We start from the raw sequence: 24371 nt of genomic DNA on the forward strand, positions 1-24371 counted from the left end.
TCTCCCACCTGGCCACGGCCATCCTCGGCAACTCAGTGGATGCAGGACCTCGGCGGTGGAGAAGCATCCTCTTGCTAAAGCTGGTGCTGGAGTCATGGAATGGAGGGATGCAAGGCAGGAGAAGGTTCTTTTGCATGCAAACAATGCGCGTCCTTGAGTGCAAAAAGAAGAGTTTCACTCCTGGCTTTCCTTGCTTAGTTGTTTTGTTTTTAATAGTTCTCGGGATGAGAGCGCTTGGCTCTGTTGTGGGAGGGGAAGGGTGACTTTCCAGCCTGCCCCAAGCCTCAAAGCTGGGTGAGCAAGCAAGGTCTGGCAGCATCCCCCTGGAATGAGCTGGGAGGAGAAGGTCACGTTGGGGATGAGCTCGGTGGAAAACACCTCCTGGTGAAGGAAACCTTTCCCTGGTGTTGCAGCACTGCTTTGGGGGGAGGGCATGCAGCCTGCTCGCCTCGCTGAAACCATGGCTGCTCCGTTACCTCGGGGCGGAGCGGTGAGCAGGGATTCCTGGTAGGCCGATTGCAGAAACCTGGACGCGCACTGCTCGCAGACTGCACCGTCTGCACCGGTGGATAACAAGGTCCGCTTGGGATTTCCAGCCTCCTTCTCCAAGTTCGCGCTCACGAGCGGCTGCAGAGCTGCCTCTCAGCTCTCCTCTCGGCAGAGGCTTTCCATGGGGAAGCAACCAAACGCCCGAGGCGGGTCCTGAATGCAAAGAGGCTGCAGAAGGACATTTGTATGTTTAACTTGCCACCATTAGACGCTTGCCGGAGCCCAGATTTAGCAGTCTTCTGGTTGTGATGTGCATCTCTCCTAACAGTCGGTTCCCCAACTGTTAAGCTGAGGCATGACCTCCGTGATGTAAACAGCCTGGATCCATCTGCTCCTAAGCACAAAGTATGTGGGAGAGGAAAAGAAATTATTTCTATCATACCAAGAGGCTCTCTGATTTTTCTCTCTAAATACGAACAGGCACACATGCACTGGAACGGCGTGCAATGCTATTAAGAGGAGATGGAGTCGTTCCAGGGTAGGGGTTTGTGGAGATCCAGTTCTTCTGGGGTTTTGGCATTTATTACTGGGTCTATTAACTTCCCCCCCCACTCTATGGGTGCAATTATAGATCAATTAATTCTAACTGAAAGCAGGAAAGGGGAAAAAAAACCCCAAAACTAAAAAAAATATTGGCCCTGTTCCTTCTTGAGAAGCAGGTATGAAGCCCGAGGAGATGCGACTGCTCAGCTTTTAAAGCTGCACAAGCTACCGAAATAATCCTGGCAGAAGAGAGTCAGTGGGAGCGAGCGAGGATGGAGCATCAGCTGCAGTGCCCTGTTTTCTGCCATGTGGCAGCCGAGTGGTTTGGGAGCTGGGAAGATGCTGAGACTCTCACCGAGCGTGGCTTGCTGGTGTCATCCAGCCACCCTGCTGTGGTGGGGCAGTATGCGCTGTGGCTCTGCACCTCTTCCCAGGGGCAATCGCTGGACTGTGGAGAGAGGATTGGATGCTGCAGCCATCTTCACTGTGGGATGCGCAGCAGGGGTGGATGGGACCACCTCCTGCCCCATGGCTGATGGTGGGTCAGCTCATGGGATCCAGAAGTTGCACATGTCTCTGTGCTGGAGGTTTGGAAAGGTCTGCTCTCCCTTTGTTGGGAAAGGGGTTGGTTTGGTTTGGTTTGATTTGTCTCAACTGTTTTACAGAAGAAACAGCTTGGATCTGTGTGTTCATACTGCATCTCCAGAGCAGCAGAGACCTGGCTAGAGCCGTGCTGGGGGATGCGTGCTGCCTGCGGTGCACATGGTGTCTCAGCAGCGGTAATGCCATCACAGCTCACCACTGGCCCTATCCAAGCCTCTGCAGGTGTCCTGCCTGTTTTGCCACTCCTGATGCTGAGGGGTCTTCTGGCTAGCTTGTCACTGGGAGCAAGAAGATGAAAGGGTGAAGCTTAAAAATAAGCTATGCTTGGAGGAATAACGGGGGATCTTGTGAAGCTCCTGAGACCAAACAGGCTGTGTTTTGACTCTTTTCCATCTCCCTTTACCCATGGCTTGAAGAGAAAATTCGGCTTGTGATCCCCCTCCTCCATTTGTTGCAGCTCTTGGCGGCTGGTAGACTCCTTTCCCATATCCAGTGTCATTCTTCCAGCCCCTTTCCAGGGTGACAAAGCCACAACAGCCATCGGTATTTGCAGTTGGCAGCGGTAGCTGAGCAGATGCATGCAGAAGAGGATGCTACCTGACCCGGGAAGGCTGGATCCTCAGGTCCAGGAAGGCTGGATCCTCAGATTTGGGAAGGCTGGATCCTTGGGTCCGCGGAGGAGAAGACCTCTGGAAACTGACGACAGAGCAAGTTGAACACGGTGGCAAGAAAAATGAAATCCATCTGCCTTGTACCAAACAAGAGAGTAATTTAAATCCTCCTAATTGCTTCCACTCATCCTGGTGATGTTAAGTCTTTTCTCCCTTTAAGTCTTTTCTGCCCCCCACCCCCAGCTCTCGCACTAAGCCTTTGAAAGAAACGACTAATGTTATAATTAAAGGATCAATTTGGCAAGATTTCTTTGTCTTAAGATCTTCTTTCTTTCAGGTTGGGTTAGTGCTGTGTTCCCAGTCTCCGGAGAGTTTTCTTCAGCTCCTTCAGGAGCCTTCTGTACCATCACTGAAATCTTTTCACTTCACTTAATTTGAATTTTTCTCACATCCAATTTTGAGGCATAACAAACGATGAATAAAATTAAGTTTTAGAGCAATTAATAATAAGGGCATTGAAGGAACAAGCATACATTTTCAATGGAGGCAAGGGTTTGGTTTTGGGATTTTTTTGCTGGTGCTACTCGAAACCTGGGCCTTGTGTGGTTGAGCTGGATCAGCTGGTTTTAGGCCAAAAACGTGAGGAAGAGGATTAGTGTCTTGGAGGTAGGCGGTTTGTGGAGGGAAAAGCGGGGAGACCTGTTGCCATAACACAGGAAGGCCTGTGGGGAAATCATGAGTTGACAGTGAGATGCCAACAAACATCCCTGAGTTGTGTTTCATCGGATGCACGAAAGCTTGGAAGCATCAGGGTTTGGTTTGGTTTTCCTTTAATGGTGGCGGCATCGGATGAGATGTAAAAATGTCTGTAGCACGTTTGGGGTTTCGCTAGTCGGAACTGCTTTGGAATGGAGGTGTGGCTGTAATGAGGTGGGGGGGCTGTGATGCCTCCCACTGGGTCCTCCAGCACCATCTTGCGATGCACGTTGGCCGGGCCATGTTTGGCAAGAAACGGCCATGCTTATCACTTTGTTCTGAGGAAGCTCTTGTGTCACTGACGTGGTGTTTGAACATGAGTGAAGTGAGGGAGCCTTTGAGATCTTCATCTATATTCAGCAGCCAGGTGGGTATCCATATTCAATGAGGGCCTCTCTGCCTCGCTCTGCCATACCACCTTGCTGTGGAGGGCCTCCAAGCCCTTTTCAAACAAGCTGCCTAACAAGAGATGCGTGTGCCTCGTGTGCCGCATCCCCCGGTGTTACAGGAAACAGTGACTCCTCTTACAGCCGGACAGGCAGGATTAAAAAAAAGAAGGAAAAAAGAGATGACTCAGTGACTTTTCCCCCTTGATTTGTCTTTGCTAATTACTTCCCAGTGTGTCTCAACTGCTTCAGATTGGCTCTTGCTTGTGCTTCCGTGCAAATCTGCTCTACAGACCGCCTGTTGTCTGGGGACCGTGGGTGAAAAGGTCTGGCTTTGACCCTCTCGACACAAGTGCTCAGCAGATAGTTCTTGCTTACAGATTGCTTTTGGAGTTGGTTTGTTCTAGAGCGTCGTAATTTCTGTCACGTGGCCATGACTTGAAGCTCTTTGACTTGGCGGGCAGCTTTGGAGAGGCCCGGTTTCCTCCATGACAAACTCCATCCTTGCAAGGGGGGGATGCTGGGCGCTTCAGTTGGGTGAAGCAGAGGGGATGCCCCAAACAAATCACACAGTGTTACCAGCTATTTGTACATTGCAGGTGGCTGGCTGTTTGTTTTGCAGCAGCGGGGCGATGTATCTAGCAGTTGGTGTTGTGGGTTGATGGTTGGTTCTGCCTTCATTGGATTTGCATGTGGAAGGTGTCGATTAGAGTGCTTGGAGGTTCCTGGGAAGTTATGAAATGTTGAAAACTGGTGATGTGGGGTGTTTTTCCCCTGTTCTGTAACACACCTGCAGCACTGGCTGTCCACCTTTCATCTGCAGATTGATCTCGCTCGCAAAAGGGGACTATAAAACTGTTCTCGACTTAACAGAGGATAAAAACTGGAGCATAGAAGGGAAGGGGAGGAGTGACATTTCCCCAGCGCTGCGTGAGCCAGTGGGAGTGATTGTGAACAAAGCCTGGGGCTCTTGAAGCAGCAAAGCTGCTCTGCTCATAGCAGCCCTGCCTGATAAGAGCAAAACAAACCCCAGAGCTTCCACCTCTGCCTCTTGCCACCAGACCCTCTGCCTGGACCTTGCTGTCACTTTCTTGCGGCGCAGGTTGGCTGCCTTTCTTGTTTGCGATGTCACACCGGACTTCTCTGAGCGGTGGGGACCGAGGTGCAAACCTCAGCCTTGTTACCCCTGGAAAAGTATTGGAGACCCTATAACAGGAATGCCAGCGGCTCCCTTTTTCCCAGTGATATTTGTCCTCTCTGCTGTTGTTTTTTCTCCGCTTCAAAGCAATAAGCCCTCCAAACAATTAGCTGCTTGGAAACCAACCCAAGTGCCCAGGGAAGCATTTGTTTATTTATTTATTCAGAGGTCATGGCAGGGTTGAGCTGAGCACAAAGCTCCGCGTCGCTCTTCTCACTGTGATCACAGAGTGCTACGTGTTCTTGGAGACTGTGTGTGGAGGGGCTGGTCCCACCCCAAAGTGCAGAGGCTGGACTGAGCATCTCTGCTGGGGTCTGTTGCTGAAGGACGGGCTCTGCAGCGAGGTACAGCTGATGCCCAGCCATGTTCCCAAGCGATGAGTGAACCTGCTTTTGGATGAATCAGAGCCTATTGACAGAAGCTTAATTGTAGACAAGAAAGAGGCTTACTGGAGAGAAGGGAAGTATTTAAAGTCCTTGCTGTTCAGTGGGCTGTGTTCTCCATCAGCAGATGCAAAGTCTGAGTTCTCTTGTGTTTCTCACTGCTTTGAGTCATTTCAGTGTCTCCACTGCTGGTCTCCATCAAGTCATAGTTAGTCGAATTCTTAATCTTCAAAGCTGTCCAAAGCCTGGACCTACAAGATGCCATTACACAGCTGGCCAACAGTGACCCTGTCCCTGATGCTTTGGGCCATACATGGAGCCATGAAGGTCCATATCTCTTTGAGGGACTGGCTTACAAGAGGAGCTGTTTAGTGCTGGGAGTCTTGACTTTGTTTTTGGTGGCTCCTCATCTGGAGGCCCTCTGCCTTCTCCTCACTTGTGGAGACGGTTTCCCATTTGGGCTGCCTTCTCCTCCCCGCATCTCCATGCTGTCACTGCCTTTTCCTTTTGTCTCTATTTTTGTTCACTTCTCCTTTTAGCGTGGGGTGTCAACACACGCTAGCATGACGAGGTCTTTCTGAATTGTTCCTGCTGCTCAGGATCAATCCTGTCTAATCCAAGCCCCTTTTACGACCTGGTAGAAGTGAGAGACATCAGCGAGTACCTATAACAAAATCTGATGTAAATCACGAGCTTTCCCCAAGGTAGAATATAGCCATTAGCATCTGCCCCTTCTTAAATGGGACAGTGAGGTAATGGGTAATCTCAGGGCTGGTATCTCCCAGCTCTTTCCCATTTTACCATTCAATGTCGCCAACAGCTTGTCAGCTTTTCATTCCCCAACTCGTGCATCTGCCAGCACTCTATAAACGTGCTCCCTTTTAGCGTCGTCAGCTGTGAGCTCCGCTTCTCGCTGCGGCTTTGTCACAGCGTGGTGAGCACATAACTCTCACCCAGGTACATGGGGATGATCAAAAGCTAAGGGCCGCCACTAAAAGGGAATAGAAGAAATGGGATGTCCCTGTTCTCCTGGGTTTGGTTTTTTATTCTTTTCACCGGTTAGTGCTTCGTGGGAAGACTTTCTCAAGGCAATCCAGCTTTGACAAGGGATGATAGAACCATTGAATAGGTTTGGGTTGAAGGAACTGTTACAGGTCATCTATTCCAATTTCCCTGCAATGAGCAGGGACATCTTCAACTAGATCAGGTTGCTCAGAACCCAGTCCAGCCCGACTTTGAATCTTCTCTGACTTCTGGCAAGTACCCTTTATCCAAAAAATCTTGTTGCCTCCTTCAAAGCAGACCTAGGAAGCTCATCCTCCCTCTGTTGAGGTGTTCTGTACCTCGTGGACTCCCTGCTCTAGCCATTGCTGTCAGTTCAGTGCAGAAACCCTGGTCTGCAGTGCCAGTTCTGCTGTGCCTGCTTGCAACCGGCTGTTTAAGCTGAAGCACCAGGTTACAGACTGCACAGTTAGTTTGACACGCATGCTTTAGTTCCTTTACACCTCTTGGGTAAATACCATCTGATCCCCCCTGGTTTGCAACTGTCTCATCCGTGTTTTCCAAGCCGTCTGTTGTCAGGTCTGTCCCGTAACCTTCCCTGACACTCTCCTGGAGTTCCAAGGTGGGTTTCTCTTCAAATTGTGGTGCTCAAAGCTCACATTTGGAGCCATGAACTGAGACCTCATGAGTGCTGAGGAGAGCAGCAGTGTTACCTGATGCCTTACAGATGGTGTTCCTTGTTGTACGGTTCCTTGTTGTACACCCCATTACGTGTGGTTTTTCAACAGCAGTACAGTACTGCTACCTCATCCTTAGCACATAATCTAGTATTCCTCCTCTTCCCACTCCATCCTTTCCGCTGCCCCCATATCATTTTAAAACCTGGTTGGTAACTGGTTTGTTGGAGGCATCTTTAACAGTGGCAAAAGGTAATGAATGTATGGGTTTGAAGATGGTTGGCTTGTTGTTTCAAAGCATGGAAGCCACAATGTTGATGTGACCAGTGCTATATAGCCACTGTAGACTCAAAGAAGCTCCAAAAAGGAGAAAAGTGGGTTGCAGCATCTGTGATTTTCATTATTTTTTTTCTTAATTGGTTTTTGGTTGTTGGTTTTCTTGTGGTTAGGCATTTTTGTGTTTCCTTTTCTTTGCTTGATTTGTTACAAAGAAGGAGACCCGTTTTCAAGCTGGGTGCTTCCGCACGGGTGGTTCTCCCATTAAAACCAGACCTGGGCTCTCCAGTCCTTTGAGCAGAGCACAATGGCATAGTAAAAGCATCGCTGCCCTGTGGTGAGCGAGGGAGCAGGACCTGCGGAGGAAGGTGGCTGAGCATGCCGGTGTCCCCTGGGGTCTCCTGCCAGGCAGAGATGCTCTTGGGCCGTGTGAGAGGAATGCCAAGGCTGAATTTGGAGGAGCGAACCATCTGTGCTCCAATCGCCCTGGCAGGCTGGGCATGGCATGCGGACGGATGGTGCCCTTGCATGCAGGAGAACAGATGGCACACTGCTCCCCAGCTCCCACCATGACCTTCCTTCATTGCTCACTGCACCTCTTCAGCTTTACAACGTGGAGGAGCTGCAGTTGCACATGAGTGGAGTTCGGCTGCTGTGGGTGGATATTTTCGTGCCAGAGGCATTGGGAGTTGGGGCTGGGACACCCAGATGGACAAGCAGAAGTGTTGCCAGTGGGGACTGTGCTATCTGCTGGAGTCCTCTGAGCACCCCTCGCCGGGAATCCCATGGGGGCAGCATGGTCCTGTGCTCTTTGCAAGGCAAAATTGGGCTATTCCTGGTTCTGTAACTGAACGTGCTGGGGAGCAGAGCCCTTCAATGGCAGGCAGGCGCCCAGCTCCCTCGGCAAGGCAGTGCCACCCTGCCTGTGACTTGGAGCCTTCCCAAGTGGCTGTCAGTCACCGTCGCTGGCCCTGTTCTCACTCACATACAGTATTATCTCTACCCGCTGCTGCAAATTGGCTCTGAGCAATCCTTGATCTGTCAGCATCGCCTACCCACTCTCAGATGTCACCAGCCCCCGCTGCTGCCCTGCTCGGTAACGTGTCTCTATGAAATGTAATAATTCATTAAGTTGAGCTTAACTTTTGTTTTTTCTCCCCCCCCGCCTCAGCCACCCCTTCCTCCTCCTAATGGACAAAAGCAATTAAGGTCCATTAGGGATCAAGCGAGTGGGAAGTGTCTCCCTCGGAGACACTGCTGCAGCTGCACAGACCTTGTCCCCAGATGCGTGTGGCACCGGTTTCTTGCAAACCAGGGCTCTGCCAGCAAAGAGCTGGGGAGGGGAAAACAGTGCTCGATGAGGGAGGGCACTGGAAAAGATGCTCCTTGTCCATCCTCTGGGGAAAAGGTGTTTTGAGGCTTTGCTGGTCCTTCTGGCTGGGTTTCATCATGGATGCACAATGATTCATAGAATTGTAGGGGTCGGAAGGGAGCAGCAGAGATCATCAGGTCCAAGCCCCTGCCAAAGCAGGGTCCCTGGGACAGGTCGCACAGGGAGGCATCCAGGCGGGTCAGGAATCTCTCCAGAGAAGGAGACTTGATGATGGGTTCTCTTGCCGTGCAGTGAGATGAGACACTGACCTCAGCAGAGGAGGAGCTGGAAGACAGAGGGATGGGCAAGAGGGAGGAGGCAAAGAGGGGCCAGATTCCCAGCTGGTGTAAATCAGGTGAAGGCTTCCAGGTGGTCCTGGTTGCAGAATATATCTGCAGGGTCTGGCTTGCAAAACTTCTGCCAAGGAGCTGGCTGGTGTGGGGTTATGGCCTGTGGGACAGAGGTTGAGCACATGGGAGGACCAGTGGACCAAACCAGAGGGAGAGTGGCAACTCCCCCGCTCGGTCTGGTTGCAAAAGGCATCTTCTCATTTCTTGACATCCTGAATTTGCTAACAAGCAAAGGCCGGTGGGGGATGATGGCACAGCCAAAATGGTCCTGCCTTTCCTCCAGCTAGAGTAAGGAGGGATTTTGGCATGGCATGCCCAAAATTGAGAGCGCATTTCACTGTTGGCTGTGGGAGGTCCTTCGTTCTCCCCCATCTCCTCCCGCCTTCCTTCCCTTCACTTAGGCTGCTTTTATCTTCCTTGCCTTTTGTTCTCTCCCCCTTCTCTGCCCTAGGAAAAAAGTCTCATTTCACTCTGAAAGCCCAGCAATGGAGCGGGAGAGTCATTTGAAGCTTAATACCAGAGCGGCAGGAAACTTCACCTTCCTGGGGTAGAATTAAAAACACTTGAATTGTCTGGGGATCTTAAACAAGAGATGCAGGGAACATTCAGGGCTTTTCACACAAACAGACACACACACACACATGCAAAAGCCCACACAGCATTAAGGGTGTAATAGCTCAGCTGGGGTAATGCACTTGAACTCTCTCTGCAGCAGACAGACCAATTCTTTCAGTTCTTTTGAAAAAAAAATATATATATATATTTGAGGCTGGAGATTACTGCTGATCTCTGGGGAGAGAGAGACATTCGTCTCGCAGAGAGAACGGTGCCATTTGTTCTTTGCGATCACAGGGGGACCTCATCACAGCCTTCCAGTTCCTGAAGGGAGCAGAGACACAGGAGGGGAATCAGCTTTGCTAAAGGGCAGATACTGGCAGGACAAGGGGGATGGAGTGAAGCTGAAGGAGAGAAGGGTTAGATGAGATACTGGGGGGAAGTTCTTTACATAGAGAGTGGTGAGTGGCTGGAACAGGCTGCCCAGAGAAGTAGTGGATGCCCCATCCCTGGAAGTGTTCAAGGCCAGGTTGGATAGGGCCCTGGGCAACCTTGTGTAGATCCAGGCCTGAGGTTGGTGTCCCTGCCTGTGTCAGGGGGGTTGGAGCTCTATGATCCTTGGGGTCCCTTCCAACCCATGCCATTCTATGATTCTGTGAGCACCTGGGTGCTGCCGCATCTGTGCCCCACGCATGTCAGAGGCCATGGGAGCAGTGTGGGCGGCATTAGCTCTGCCCAGCGTTGCTCAATATTTGACATGCCCTTTCAACCCCTTCCCAACGTGGTGACAAGCCATTGTGCTGCTCTGGACTGGTCATGGTGTCTGGATGGGGAGATGCTGAAGTCCAGAGAAGGGTGACAAGGATGTCTCGAGCCCCAGCACATCCTGCCAAGGAGAGGCTGGGAAGAGGAAGGGTTCAGAGGAGAAGGTGAAGGCAGGAGACGAGACCTCCCTTTGTCCATCCCCTTGCTGCCTCCTCATGGTGCCTGTTTTTTGTTCCCTGTAGGAACACAGCAGCTAGGCTGGTTCTGGAGCCATGTGGAGCTGGGAATGTTCCCATGCAGCGGCAGCTCCCAGGCAGCCGCAGCTCCCAGCCAGGGCACACAAGGCTCAGCAGCTGGGCAGGGGGCTTGCTCATGCGCATCGGTGCCTTTCCTTCTGCAAAGAAGCCTCTTTTCTCTGATTGCTCACCCATCCCTTATCCATGCTTTGGCTGGGATTGCCCCAACCTGCTCCAGCAGCTCCTGGCTCATGCTCGCCCTTGGTGCCTGCCTCTCCTCTGGGCCCTGTGGTGCCCACAGCCCCCCGCTGTCCCCCCAGCCATGCTCTCACTGAGCCCCTCTGTCCTTCCCCAGGGAGTTTGCCAAAGAGCGTGAGCGAGTGGAGAACCGACGAGCCTTCATGAAACTGCGGCGCCAGCAGCAGATCGAGCGGGAGCTCAATGGCTACCGGGCCTGGATAGACAAAGCAGGTAAAGGCTGGAGGGCCAGGGGGAGCTCTGATGGTGGGGCAGCAGGCGTGGCAGGCTGCTGGTCATGCAGAATGGTGGGGATGGGAAGGGATCCCTGTGGATCTTGCAGGGCAACCATAAAGTTTCCCAGAGTTGCCCTGCTGCTCACATGGGAGCCTTGGGTGCACAGGCTGATGTGATGCCAGATGCGCCAGCAGCTCTCCAGCCAGGCTGAGAGCAGAGGCATCACCAATGGCTAATGAAACATCATGTTCTGGGGTGTGAAGCTGTTGTATTTTGAACGTGAGGCATATTGCATCTTCAGGGGAGGATGCAAGCACCACAGCTGCAAGCTTTGCCATGGTTTACTTTCTCTTGATGCTTGCTGGAGTCTTCTGCAGTGGTAGTCAGGGGGAGAGTAAAGCAGGGAGCAGTGGTTTTCCATCTAAACCTGTTCCTGGAGCAGTCTGGAGGGGATGTGCTTGGTGGTTCTGGCTCAAGGCTCCCACTTGGACCTGGGTAAGGGCTGGGGGTGATGGAGGTTTCCAGGCATCCTTGTACACCCAACCAGGTGGGACAGTCTGCGGGTGCTGGTCCCCACATTGCCACAGCCCCTGTCCTTATTTGCCCCTTGTGGGGATCAGCTCAGTGCATTCAGCTCTGGAAAGGGAAGACTTGAGCTTTCATCTAGTGCCTGGGCTTGAAAGAAGGTGATAGCTTGGAACGAGGCCTGAGCTGCAGACCTCAGCTTCAGTCCTGGACTGTGAGCCTGGGCCTCAGACCTGCCTGCCATGTTCCCTTCCTTAGTGGGGTTAATTACAGCAGAGAAAGAAAGATTGATTAGAAGTAAATTTTCTTTCTGATGCAATATGTGGTGGGTCCCACTTGCCACCCACCAGAACTTGCTTCTGGATGCTTACCCAATACTTGAGAAGAGTTTGCAGCCTGGAGCACCCCACTTCGAGGGTGGGCAGAGTGCTCAGGTACAAGACAGCGAGGTGTGGTCTGCTCAGCCAATGGTGTCTTGTCCCTGATGCTGAACTGTGTGTTTTGCATAGAGGAAGTCATGCTGGCTGAAGAGAACAAGAATTCTGGGACCTCAGCCTTAGAAGGTAAGACAAGCGATGCCCTGCCTAAAAAAATATCTGCCTGCAGACGGCGTTTGAAACCCTCCAGCTGTGGTGGGAGGTCTGGGGACTCCCTGGTGGGATCTGCAGCCTGAGGGGGGGATGCGGGAAGGTGAATTGACAGCAAAATCCCTGAGAGAGCGTGGGGGGTGTCTGATCCCACGCAAGGCAGCTCTGGACTGTGTATCCCCATCCCGTTATGAGACCTGAGTTAGCCAAGTACTGGTCATCAGGTGCTGGTCCAACAAGCTGGCCACTGGCAGAGTTGGGCCACCGACCCCTCTTCCCTTCCCTTCCCAGTGCTCAGGCGAGCCACTATCAAAAGGAACCGGACAGATGCCATGAACCGTGACTCCAGCGACGAGCACTGCGTCGATATCGCCTCTGTGGGCGAGCGGAGGCTGGCACAGAGAAGACCTCTTCATCCAACCTTGGGTCAGTGCAGTTTGGAGCTTGCTTCCCCAAAACCTCACCTGGAGATCGTCACAGATCGGCTACCTCTGCTTGTCTGGTAGCAAAGGGGCAGACCTCGTGCCGCCCCCTGCGCTGCATAAAAGCTGTCTGGATAAGTTGTGTCCCATAAGAGCAGTGTCTGTCAGCTGTCTGTCCCATCCTACGTTGCGGAGAAGGCTGGAGCACCCAGCTCCTCTCTCCTTGACTGGAGCACCCAACTCCTTCTCCCCCTCTTTTCCCGTAGGTAACCCCTTGAGTCACTCTGGCCTCAAAGGTGCCAGAGTGGATGGTGCCTCCTACTTACGGCACAAGGAGCGACTCCTGCGCATCTCCGTTCGCCACATGGTGAAATCCCAGGTCTTCTACTGGATTGTCCTGAGCCTGGTGGCTCTCAACACTGCCTGCGTGGCCATCGTCCATCACAACCAGCCAGCCTGGCTCACCCACTTCCTCTGTGAGTCCCTGGGCTTTGTGTAGGTGTGTGAACACTGCATGGGCAGGCAAAAACCTCCAGCAACCTTCTTATCTCCAGAGGTTGCAGCAGTACGCCCTTGTTCCTTGCTCCCAGGCACACGGGGATGAATCCCACCAAAGTCAGGCTGGTGTGGAGCAAGGTGGGGGATAACCTGAGTTATGTTCGCTGTTGATTTAAAGAAAAGGATTGTCTACAACCAGTTAATTCAGCTTGGCCCCACGGCCACTGATGGTTGTCTCAGCTCTGTGGGCAAATGTAGAGGAGTTTTACCGGCCCCGTGCCCTCCAGGTTTGATGTGTTTGCCAAGAGGGAGAAACAGACTGCAGCTCTCAGTTGGGTTTATCCTAAAACTGTGAACAGTGGTGATGAAAAGCTTGCTGGACGTCCACCTTTGAATGCCTGCAAGCAATTGCTGGAAAGAAGTGAGTTTGCAGGGATGAGACTGGTTAAAGCTTTGGTGCAGAGCATGGCATGGAGATACCAGGCTTGAAACCAGTTACTGGAGCATGTCCCAGACCTCTGTGGGTTGTAGTACAAGGTCAGGTGTTGGGGACAGTACATCCAAGTCTATTCTAGAGCAGTGTTAATTGAGGAACGGCATGGTCAACCCCGTGTCAGCAGTGTGTTACTCCAGAGCTGCTGCAGCAGGGTCAGGGCTGTCTTCTCAACCGTATGATTGTGACTCACCTTGAAAATGTCCCTGTCAAGCACCGTGTCTGCCCAAATTTGCATTAACCTGCTCAGGCCTGCCAGGATCCCAGCATGCCACAGTGTGGTATGGCAGCTGGTCGTGGTGAGAAGCATCTTTGGACAAGGTGAAGAGCCAGACTCTTGCCTGCTGAGGTTTGTGAGGTAGCTGAAGATGCTTTTCACTGGCTCTTGGCTGCTTGGCTCAGTCACTCTGGCCAAGTTCCAGCTGTACAATGATTTAAATCCAGGTTGCTAATATCCCCTTACAGTGTCATGTGGTTAATGTCTTCCCAGACATCCCAGCCACCACTGTATAATGCTAAAGAGCTGCTTTGCTCCATACCAGCCACCTCTGGTTTTCTCAACCCTCTGGGACATCAGTGCAGCTATCCTGAAAGATTAACTTTTGGGGTTGGTGCTCTGTGATGTACATTTTACAACATCTTGGACAAGCTTCCCTCATCCCATATCCTGTGGCCTGAGAGAGCTGTGGGGAAGCAGTGTGGTCCTCAACCTGTCCACAACTCTGATGTGCCATGTAGGCTGTGGGTGGATGCATGCAAGATGCTCCTCATGGCTCAGTGGTCTGAGGGTAGCTCATCTGGGATTTCTCTTTCAGACTATGCAGAGTTCCTGTTTCTCGGGCTCTTCCTCCTGGAGATGTCCTTAAAGATGTATGGGATGGGGCCACGCCTTTACTTCCATTCTTCCTTCAACTGCTTTGACTGTGGGGTAAGCAGCCCCAGAGATGCTGTGGGTGTTGGGGGGAGATGTTTGGCAGGTAGATGTCTGTAGTGCAGTGCACCAAGGGTGAGAAGAACTTTCTGCCAGGACAGCCTGCCTGTGCCAGGCCAACACTGGGTCTTTGGCAGTGTAATGGGTACCCCCTCTTCAGGCACATGCAGGCTTCCTACAGCAGCCCATCCTCAGCCTGTCTTTGACTCATGACTGTGTTTGCTTCTCAGGTCACGGTGGGAAGCATCTTTGAAGTGGTTTGGGCTATCTTCAGACCAGGAACCTCTTTTGGCATCAGTGTCCTACGAGCCCTTCGTCTCCTGCGAATATTTAAAATAACTAAGTATGTACCAACGTGTTGACGCCAGTCAGCCTTCATCTCAGACTCTGGCTGCAGCCCAGATCCAGTTGCTCCTGCTCTCCCATTGGCATCACTCTTGAGTATTCCATCACTGTCTTTGTTTCCTAGGTACTGGGCATCCTTGAGGAATTTGGTGGTTTCGCTGATGAGCTCCATGAAGTCTATCATCAGCCTGCTCTTCCTCCTCTTCCTCTTCATTGTAGTCTTTGCCCTGCTGGGGATGCAGCTCTTTGGAGGCAGGTAGGTTGTTTCAAGTCTGGGGAAAAGGAATTTCATGGTGTTAAGTCCAAGTGATGACACCCTCTTAGGTGCCTAGGAAGACTGTAGCTTTGCCCCTCAGCCTGCTGGTAACAGTGGTACTTCCCCCATACCAAAGTTCCTCCTTGGGGAGGGCCTCAATGCTGTATGGGTCCTTCTGGCCAGGAGTTCTGGGTTCTGGCACCAGATGCTCAGGAGACCTTCCTTAGAGTGGGAAAAGATCCTCCTAAGCATGAGCTGGCTGATAGCACAGCAAGTCAGTGTTTTGATGACCTTGGTACTCCAGCCCATTTATGTTCTCCTGATTCCACCTCCAGGTTTAACTTCATTGATGGGACACCATCAGCCAACTTTGACACTTTCCCTGCAGCCATCATGACAGTGTTCCAGGTAGGAGCTGGGCTGCAGGGGTACGCGCCCAAACAGACTTGGGACTCACTCCCCACTAGCTGGAAGGGCTCTTTAAACCAAACGGGTTCCCCTCCATCAGCTGTTAGGATGTAACTTGCTTCCTCCCTCCCCTCTCAGTAAAGAAGGTGGCAGGAGATGGAAGCACTTCCACCTCCGTTATATAAGTTGGAAGAATTTCAAAACTATGTTGAGGAGACGTAATCCTCAGCAGTGTCCAGCATCTTCTCTCTCACTGCATGGGGTCTCTGCACTCCTCTCCTGTGAGTTGGTGGGATAGATCTAGGGGGCCCCCCAGATGATAGGAAGGTGTGGGTGACAGAGCTGCTGGCCTGTTTTCCTGCAGATCCTGACGGGTGAGGACTGGAATGAGGTGATGTACAACGGCATCCGCTCCCAGGGAGGTGTTCGCTCGGGCATGTGGTCCTCCATCTATTTCATCGTCCTCACTTTGTTTGGAAACTGTATCCACCTGGCTGCTGTGCTTTTAGGGGACAGCCCCACCTCAATGCCTTCTCTGGGGGCATCCACCTCCCCCACCCACTGCTTCTTTCTCCTCTTCCAATTGAGGGAGACCCAGTGCAGCAGCCCTGGATATCCCAAATGTGGAGAAGGAGCTGTCTGGAGAGGTGCAGTGGGGACTGTGTACATGGTATGGGTGAGGAGTTTGAACATTTGGCTGCTTCTCAATGAGCCGGTGAGGAGCCATCAGGGCTACCCTCAATTGGTGGCTATAGACACACATGTCCTTAACACGTGGCTTGTGCATCCTTAGCTGCTCACAGATACTCTGCTGAATGTGTTCTTGGCCATTGCGGTGGACAACCTGGCCAACGCTCAGGAGCTCACCAAGGTATGTTCCTGTTGATCCTTTTTCTTCATGTGTGAAGAGAGCAGAGGGGCCCAGCAGGAAAGGTGCTGGGAGCAGCGCCTGTAGCTGTTCTCACTCTAGAGCTGAGGCTACCACATCCCCTAGCTCAGCCTGCCTTAGGAAGAGGCAGGGTCAGGTTGGAAGTGGAGGCTCTTCCTCAGGGAAGGTGTGCAGGGTGCTCACCTGAAACACAAACCACTATCACTAGGCAAAGCCATTTAGATTCCTTAAACCCACTGGTCTCCTCAGGAACACCCACACTTCTCATCAAATGTGGCTAAACTACTTTTCCACTTAAGCTCCACGGTTTCATCTGCATCCTGACAGATGGAGGTAACCTGGTGGGCTCTGAGGTGGGGATAGTTATTTGCCCGAGCAGCCTGGCGATGTGGGGTGGGAAGTGCTTTCCAGTGGTGTCAGTATTTATTCCCCATCTGCCCGCAGGGCAGTGGATTTGATTTAGGATGTAATTTAGGATGGTGCTTGAGAAGGTTATTGGGTTTAGCTGTTTTTAAGACCATGCTGGGAAATATTTGGGGAGTGATGAAAAGTTGGGGCATCATCTGGATAACAATGAGCAGGCGAGAACTGCAAGGGTCATTGCTGCTCTTTGGAGGGGACCAGCGATTCCACTGTGCCCGTTTTATTAGTTTGGCTTTGTATGCAGAGCCCGTATCTGTTACTCAGGGTCGCTGAGAGGTTTCCACGCTGGTGTAAATCTGATCCGTTAGCGGTAAACAAAATGGGACACGGTGCTTGTTTGCCTGAGGGGGTGCGTGCGGGGGTCCCTGTCCCCTCCCACAGCGGGTGCAGGTAACACTTCCAGGGGCTGCTGGCTGCTGCTGGGGTGCAAGGGGTGGGATATCCCTGCAGCGTACCAGCAGCACCAATTAAGGGAACAATGAGTTTTTGAAAAGGCTGAATGTGTGCTGATGACTCCTAATGACATGGGTTTTGTGCTCCGGAGATACCGCCATACTCATTAAAAGCAATATGGGCTCTGCTGGGGTCATTTGTGGATGCCTTGCCTCCTGTGCCATTTCGGGGGGATGCCTGTCTCGCCCCTGTGGATATGAAGGAGGGCCGTGCTGGTCTACTCTGTCTGGGGCTGTTCTGGTGTGCACAGCCTGGTTCTTGCCTGGAGTGGGCTGGGTTCACTTATTTAAGTAGCGCTGACGCCTTTGGTGAGATCTGGCGACGTGGGGAAGTCACATCCCCACAAGAGGATAAAAGGTCGTCCCTGGAAATCCAGGTGCCCTCTCCCCTTTTCTCCTGCACACCTCGGCATCTAAGGTCACCTGGCGCATCCCTCACTGCTTCGGATGGCTGCACCTGCCCTAGGAAGCCCGGCGTCCCACTGAGCACCTCCCCTCTTTCCTCTGCAGGATGAGCAGGAGGAAGAGGAGGCCTTTAACCAGAAGCACGCCCTTCAGAAAGCCAAAGAAGTCAGCCCCATGTCTGCCCCAAACATGCCTGCTATCGAGTGAGTGACAACCCCCTTCCATCAACCTCTACCCTGGTGCCCTCCACCCACACCCCTCCCTGAGCCCAGCGGGGCTCCTCAGCAGGGTGGAGAACTGAAGCAGAGCCTGGCCATGGCTGTTTGGGGGGGTACTGGAAGAAAAAGGGGTCCCCGCGTGGGGTGATTCCTTCTATGGGTGTCTTCCTGAGGATGGATGGAGATCTAGCAGCATGCACCCCATGCCATCAGAGCAGGGACCGGCTCACCTGGGGAGTGCCCACCCCTGCCCAAAGCAGCAGCCCCAGCACTTGAGTATGGCAGAAATCCAGTAAAAGAGACTTTGCCCCAAACATACGGCTCGAATGCTCAGGGCTGCTGCTGGGGCTGGGGAAAGAGGCTGGGGAGGAGGAAGGTATCTCAGTGTTTTCTTAGAGGGGTGATATTTGTTCCTGGGGAGTGGGGGGTTTTGTGGCAGACCTGTGGGATTGCAGCCAGGGCTGGGGGAGAAGGAAGCAGCGGTGTCACAAATCTCCTCTGGGCTCCTTCCCTGGGTAGCAAACGCAGTTAGGAGAGATGGAGGAGGTATTTGAAACCACATTTGATTGTACAGAAATTTGATTTGGGCAAGGAAAAAAAAATCCCAAACCACATAAACCCCCGGCACGGTGTTAAGGAGCCTTGTCTCTGCGTTTCAGCAGAAGAAAATTCGGTTTTTTCCTTTCCAGACACCTTTTTTTTCCCTTTATTTTGCAGTGTCATATGGTCTAAATCACATAAAACTTTCAAAGTCAACATTGGAACGAGGCGTTTTGATTTGTTTCCCAAAACAGTACATTCCAGTACGGCTGGAAGGATATTTCCCCCCCTCCCTTTTTTCTTCTTCTTTATTTTTTTATAGAATCTCTTCCCAGGGAATTTTAGGGTTTGTTGTGCTTTGAAACCCAGCCAAGCTCGTACATGGCAGAATCTCTTGCAGATTTGCCCAGAGAAACTGCTGTCTTCAGGTGAACGCTGAGCTGGGGGGAGGAAGGTGTCGGGGGGTTCCAGAGGCAGCATTAGGAACAGATGTGATGGTCCCCCATCCTGTGTGCATCACCCGTGGTTTTAGGGGTGACAGGTGTTTGGGGGTCCTTGTAAGCCCTGCTTGGTCTCGCAGTAGCCAGAGATACTGCTCGGTTTTGGGGGTGGTGGGGTGTTCCTAATGGATTTGTGCTTGGCCAAGTACTGGGGTGGGGTGGGGGGTGGATTGCAGGAGAGATGGCAGAGTCTGCGTGTCACAAGCATCTCTGGCTACCAGCGGGAACGTGTTGGATAAAGCGAGGGAATGGAAGGATTTAGGCTGCAGAAGGGGATGAAGAATGAAGAGGTCCAGGAAGGGAAAAGGGAAAGATGGACCTTGTGAGGGTATGGAAGGATCTGCCTGCGCTGCACATCCCTGGTAGAGTTTTCTAGCCCTTGTCAGACATAGCTGGTTAGGAAAACAAATCTCTCTTAACCTTTTGTTGTTGTTCTGGTGGCATTGAAATAGGAGGTATTGATATTCGCAGGTCTTTTTTACAGCTCCTCCCCCTCACCAGGATGGATGGTATCAGGGACAGGAAAGGGAGCGTGATGCCACAGGGGTGATGATGCTCTGATGTGCTTTTGGTGGCTGTACCCTGCTGCCAGAAGCCAGGGAGGGACAGAGGGGACATCACAGCAAAGGGACAAGCTGGAGCAGAGCTGTTACCGAAGGGCTGTTGGAAACACAGAGCCGGTGAAGCTGAGCCCGTCTCCGCGCTCAGACACAGATGGCTTCACTGCTCTGTGGGTACCCAGCGCGGGCAGGTTTGGTACACGCGTTCCTGCCTTGCGGAGAGGTCCGGTTGGAGCTTGGGGATGAGTGCTCCCACGTGGCCAGGTTGGCGTGGGCGGCTGCGGTGCCGATCGGAGTATTGTATTTGTACATGGGCGCCGTGTGGTGCAGATGGCTCGGGGCTGGCTGACGAGTGGGTGGCCAGATGGACGCATGCGGATGCTGTCATGTGTTGGTGCCTTAACGCGGTGCGTGGATGCGTTTGAAGGCTCGGGCCACTTGCTGCGGGCACGGTGATGGGTGCCTGTGGCTCTCTCCCTGCCTGGAGTGTGGCAGTGGGGCCGTAAGGAGGCAGTTCACCAGTGTGACGTGCCCCAGGGATGAGAGTATGGCCACACTTGGGGGATGGCAGCGGCGGTGCCAGCAGGAGCCCTGTGTGCAGGCAGGTGCTTGGTTCCACTCGGTTAGGGGATGTTTGCTTGTGCATCCTGCACACACGTGGCGTGTGTGGAAAGTCAAGCCTATAAATCACGGCGCGGACATTTGTGTGTGCTCATGGCTGATTGCTTGGAGCTGTGTGGCTCTGAACTGTCCCTGTGCTGGTACGAAGGGGAAAGCCTTGAATTTCCCTAGCTGCCTGAGCTCGGTGTGGGTGCAGGGCACTGTGATGACCCTGCTGGGCTTCTCTCAGGTGACAGAGGCTTGGAGCTTGGAGCTTATGGACAGAGGCTGGGGAGCTTCATGTTCCCCTCTGTGGGCTCAGGGCAGCATCAGCCCATGGCAATGGGCTTGGGGCGGGGCTGACATGTCGCTTCCTCTTATAAATGGCTGTGTGTGGCTTGGGAGAAGTGAATTTGGAGCAGCTTGAAGAAGCTGTTTGATACCCTGGTACATCATTGGGTATCTGCCCTGCCTGTGATCCTTGAGGTCCCTTCCAACCTAGACCATTCTATCATTCTATGATCTGGGGGGTTGCAGCCTGCACCGCGCTCTCTGTGCTGCTGATTGATGGGAGGAAGGTTCTGTGACCCCCATGAAATGGATCGCAGTGTGTGAGGAGTGTGACCAGCCTCGAAGGCAGCTCACTGTGGGTGTGCAAGCCTGGACATGCAAGGGCTTCAGTGTTGGGTACTGTGCTCCAGCATCCCAGCAGCCAATAGGCAAAGAGATGCCGGCTGTCTGGGGCTGGGGGACACACACCTCTTTGCACTGCCCACCTGGGGTGAAGGGAGGGGGATTGAACCGGTTTGTTTTTCCTCCCCAGAAGAGACAGGCGAAGGAGACACCACATGTCGATGTGGGAGCCACGCAGCAGCCACCTGTATGTGGGCCGCGGGGGCGCGTGTCATCTGTGGCTCCTGTGCTTTCTGTGTGTCCGTGGGGCCGGCGCACACGCTGCTCCTCTCCATCTCCCCCCCCCAGCCTCCTCGGCTGTTTGGGGTGGGGGGGGGCGGCGGGCCGCGTGTGCACATGCCTCTACTCAGTGTCCTCCTTTGCACCCCTGTTTGTGTGTGTGGGTTTGTGCGTGTACCTGTGGTGCTGTGCGTGCCGTGCAGTGTGTGTGTGTTGGCGTGTGCCGCTACCCGTGGATGTGCAGTCGTGCGTGCTCCGGGGGCGAGCGGTGTACTTGCTTGTGTGTGCTCATGGGTGTTTCTGTGTACCTTGAGTGCGTTGGGAAGGGCACGTCTGTCTTCTCCAAGGTGTTTGTGTGTGTGTTTAGGGTGCTGACGGGGTTTCCGGGCACAGCCCGGTTGCCCCCTTAGAGTACTCCTGCAGGGACACAGAGGAGCCCAGCACAGCTCCTTCCCCTGCGGACAGGCACAACTGCTGCTCCCCGAGTCTGGGGATGGGCTCCCTTCCCGGGATGTGCTGGGTGAGAGGCTGTCCCAACAGACCGTAGCTGGGCACAGGGAGGGAGACAGACCCCCTGCACCCGGTGACCTTCTCCTTGGCAGGTTCTCCATTGCCACTCTCTCAGGTCTTAGACCTGGTGTCTTTTTCTCCCTCTTCCTCTCTGTCCCTGTCCCACCAGGGACTCTGCCACCTTTGTCAGCAAGCTGGCTCCCATGTCAGTCACCTGCATCATCATTTGTACTGTTTAGGGCAGCACCACTCCAAAAAGGAGCCCAGCTCTGAGGAGCTGGTGCTGCAAGGACATCCCTGGTGCAAGGAGGGACCCCCGGCTGCAGTGAGAGGGCATCAGCCCACCTTTAAGCAGGCGTCCCTGGGAAATCACACCAGAGGAAGGTGATCACTGCCTGGCTGGGGTCAGGCTGGGAAAGGGGTGCCGGCTGCTTCCAGCAAGCTGCCCGAAAGCTTTTGTGCGGCTGTGAGGCTGCTGCGGCTGGTCCTCCATCAGCCTTCCAAAGGGGCAGAAGCACACGTGCTCAGGCCCATTTCCAGTCCTTGCCAGCACCAGAGGGATGCCAAAGTTCTGGGGGCAAAGCAGGAGCCCAGCCCATAGCCCTGGGGATGGCATTTCCTTCTCCCCAGGCTTCCAAAATTATATCTAGGGAGGGTGCTTCACTGGGCAGGGGGCAGGTGGGGTGCTGACCTCCAGCTATCACCCACTGCAGGCGAGAGCGTCGCCGGCGGCACCACATGTCGGTGTGGGAGCAGCGCACCAGCCAGCTGCGCCGGCACATGCAGATGTCCAGCCAGGAGGGCATCAACAAGGACGAGCCGCCCCTCATCAACCCCCACGCCAGCATCTTCCGCAGGAAGAAACCAGGAGATGGTGTCAGCCTGGAGAAATGTGCCGAGGAGCAGGGCAGCAAGGCCGAGCGGCCACCGGCCGAGGGACCTGAGCAGCCCACTACAGTAGCCAACCCAGGTGGTGGTGAGGACAGGAGGAGCCCATCGCCCCGGGCCAAGCGAGACAAAGATCTGTGGCACCAGAAATCGTGCCATGGGAACTGTGAGCCGAGTGAGCAGGATGGGGCAGGAGGTGGCATTGAGGATAGGGCCAGGATGCGACAGAGCCAGAGGCGCAGCCGGCACCGCAGAGCCCGGATGGAGGGGAAGGAGCCGGCCAGCACCCTGGGGAGCCGCTCAGCCAGCCAGGAGATGGGTCTGGAGGAGGCCAGCCCCACGGAGGGGGTGCAGGATGGGGACCAACGCGGGGACACAGCTGCAGCAGAAGCGCTGATTGAGGGGGAGCTTGAGGCGAGCGGGGAGCCCCTCAGGTTGGTACCTGGGGAGGGCATCTTGCAGTGCCTGCAGCTCCTTTTTCTTTTCCCTCCTTATCTTCTTGCACTTCATTTTCTCCCACATCCATCCTGCAGGACAAACGGGGTTCCTGGCAGTGATGCTGAGCTGATTGGGACCACTGAGGAGGGGAGTGCCCCGCAAGCGGTACCCGAGCCCCCCCAGGGGAAGATGGGCAGCCTGACAGAGCAGGACTGCAGCAGCCTGGACACCAGCGAGCAAGCACTGCTGGAGGCCAGCCGCACCGTCAGCCGGAGCGAGCCCGACCTCTCTTCCATCACCCCCAACACCGAGAAGGCGACGGAGAGCACCACCATCACGATTGATGTCCACGACTCCGCTGTGGTACAGAGTGAGGACCTGTCTCTCTTTCCTGAGCCCTTCTCCCAGCCCTTGGGGACCTTGCAGGGATGGGAAGCTGCTTGCGTGGCTTTTCCTATCTGCATCCATCAACCTGGGAGGTGGGGCGGGGGGGGCTTTCCTTGCTGTTCCTTGCAACACCTCCCTCCAGCAGCCTGGTTTACAGGGGAGTCTGGACACAATGCTGGTGTGCCACCATCCCCTGGGGAGCTTCTCCCACTCTCACCTCCTTCCCACTTGCCTGATCCCTCCTTTCCTCTTCTCCCCAGCCCTGGCAAAGCATTCGCATCTCCTGTGTTTCCTAACACATCTGCAGCTTCTGCCCAGCTCGCTGCCACTCATGTGCCTTAACAGCATCCTTGCTGTCAAAGTGAGCTGCTTTTAATAGTGTTATTAATTAAACAGCACTGCAGAAGCTGGCCTTGTTAAAACCCCTTCTGTCTGCTTCATCCTGGTAGTGTGTGTCTTTTCATCCTGCTCCTCGTAATGGCACGGGGATGCAAAGCAGAAACCAGGGGGGGTTACACATGTCTGGGTGGCAGGGACACCCCAGGATGCTGTCTGAGTGCAAGGCCAGGCAAAGGTTCTCGCTTTCCTGCAGTTAGCAACAAGACAGATGGTGAAGCCAGCCCCTTAAAGGAGGCAGAGACCAAAGAGGATGAGGAAGAGATGGAGAAGAAGAAGAGGAAGAAGGAGAAGAGCGAGACGGGCAAAGCGATGGTGCCGCACAGCTCCATGTTCATCTTCAGCACCACCAACCCGTGAGATGGTTTTTTGGACTTGTGGGATCTGGGGAGGGCTGCAAGGGGAAGGACCCCTAGGTGCCAGCAAAAACAGAGGATCCCAGTGGGAAGGGGGCTGAGTATCTCCCGGAGAGCCTGGATAACCAGCCACGGTGTTCTCTGTCTGTGCCAGCCACGCTCATGGCTTTCTCTCCTGACTGCTGATCACTAGCTGTGATTTTTATTCAATGCTTGTTGCACACCTCTGCGGTTCTCTGCTCCTCTGTAGCTCTTGCCCAGCTCCAGCAGCCTGGAAGAATAAGCCCTGTAGTTTCTCAGGGACTTGCCCTGGGCTGTCTGGGACAGCTGAGCAAGAGAGGTCAGCAGGCCCAGACCACCCTTGGGGTCCCCTGGTTTGCTCCTCAGACATCATTGCCCATCTCTCTGCTCTGGAAGCTGGTGTTGTGGGGTGGGATTCACATGAGGGTCATTCCTGGGGCGTGCTGGGAGCTCAGAGGTTGCGGTGGGGTCTGTCTCCCTGCAGGGTGCGGAGGGCTTGCCACTACATCGTGAACCTGCGCTACTTTGAGATGTGCATCCTCCTGGTGATCGCCGCCAGCAGCATCGCCCTCGCGGCAGAGGATCCCGTCCTCACCAACTCTGACCGCAACAAAGTGATTACAACCCCTCCTGCTCCCCCCATCCCGTGGGCAATGCCAACAGAGGTCCCGTAGGATTTTAGCTTCCACAGCGGGACACGCGTGGGACAAGAATCAGGGCAGCCGGTGGCCACGG

The 24371-nt window shown here is 53.8% G+C and overlaps 1 protein-coding gene across 1 annotated transcript in view; it reads left to right on the forward strand.

Annotated features, from left to right (window-relative positions):
- CACNA1E (calcium voltage-gated channel subunit alpha1 E) overlaps positions 1-24371 on the forward strand; it is a 94015-nt gene that overhangs the window by 37243 nt on the left and 32401 nt on the right. The window contains exons 8-23 of the mRNA XM_084265976.1: positions 10558-10673; positions 11711-11764; positions 12080-12214; positions 12477-12686; positions 14017-14129; positions 14363-14475; positions 14602-14733; positions 15069-15141; positions 15506-15623; positions 15945-16012; positions 17416-17513; positions 20552-20608; positions 21864-22472; positions 22572-22846; positions 23456-23615; positions 24121-24250. Coding sequence (XP_084122102.1) covers positions 10558-10673; positions 11711-11764; positions 12080-12214; positions 12477-12686; positions 14017-14129; positions 14363-14475; positions 14602-14733; positions 15069-15141; positions 15506-15623; positions 15945-16012; positions 17416-17513; positions 20552-20608; positions 21864-22472; positions 22572-22846; positions 23456-23615; positions 24121-24250 — 2461 coding nt within the window. The remainder of the gene's footprint in view (positions 1-10557; positions 10674-11710; positions 11765-12079; positions 12215-12476; positions 12687-14016; positions 14130-14362; positions 14476-14601; positions 14734-15068; positions 15142-15505; positions 15624-15944; positions 16013-17415; positions 17514-20551; positions 20609-21863; positions 22473-22571; positions 22847-23455; positions 23616-24120; positions 24251-24371) is intronic.

The sequence above is a fragment of the Gallinula chloropus genome (genome assembly GCF_964237585.1).
Source record: "Gallinula chloropus genome assembly, chromosome: 6".
In the NCBI taxonomy this organism is placed as follows: Eukaryota; Metazoa; Chordata; class Aves; order Gruiformes; family Rallidae; genus Gallinula; species Gallinula chloropus.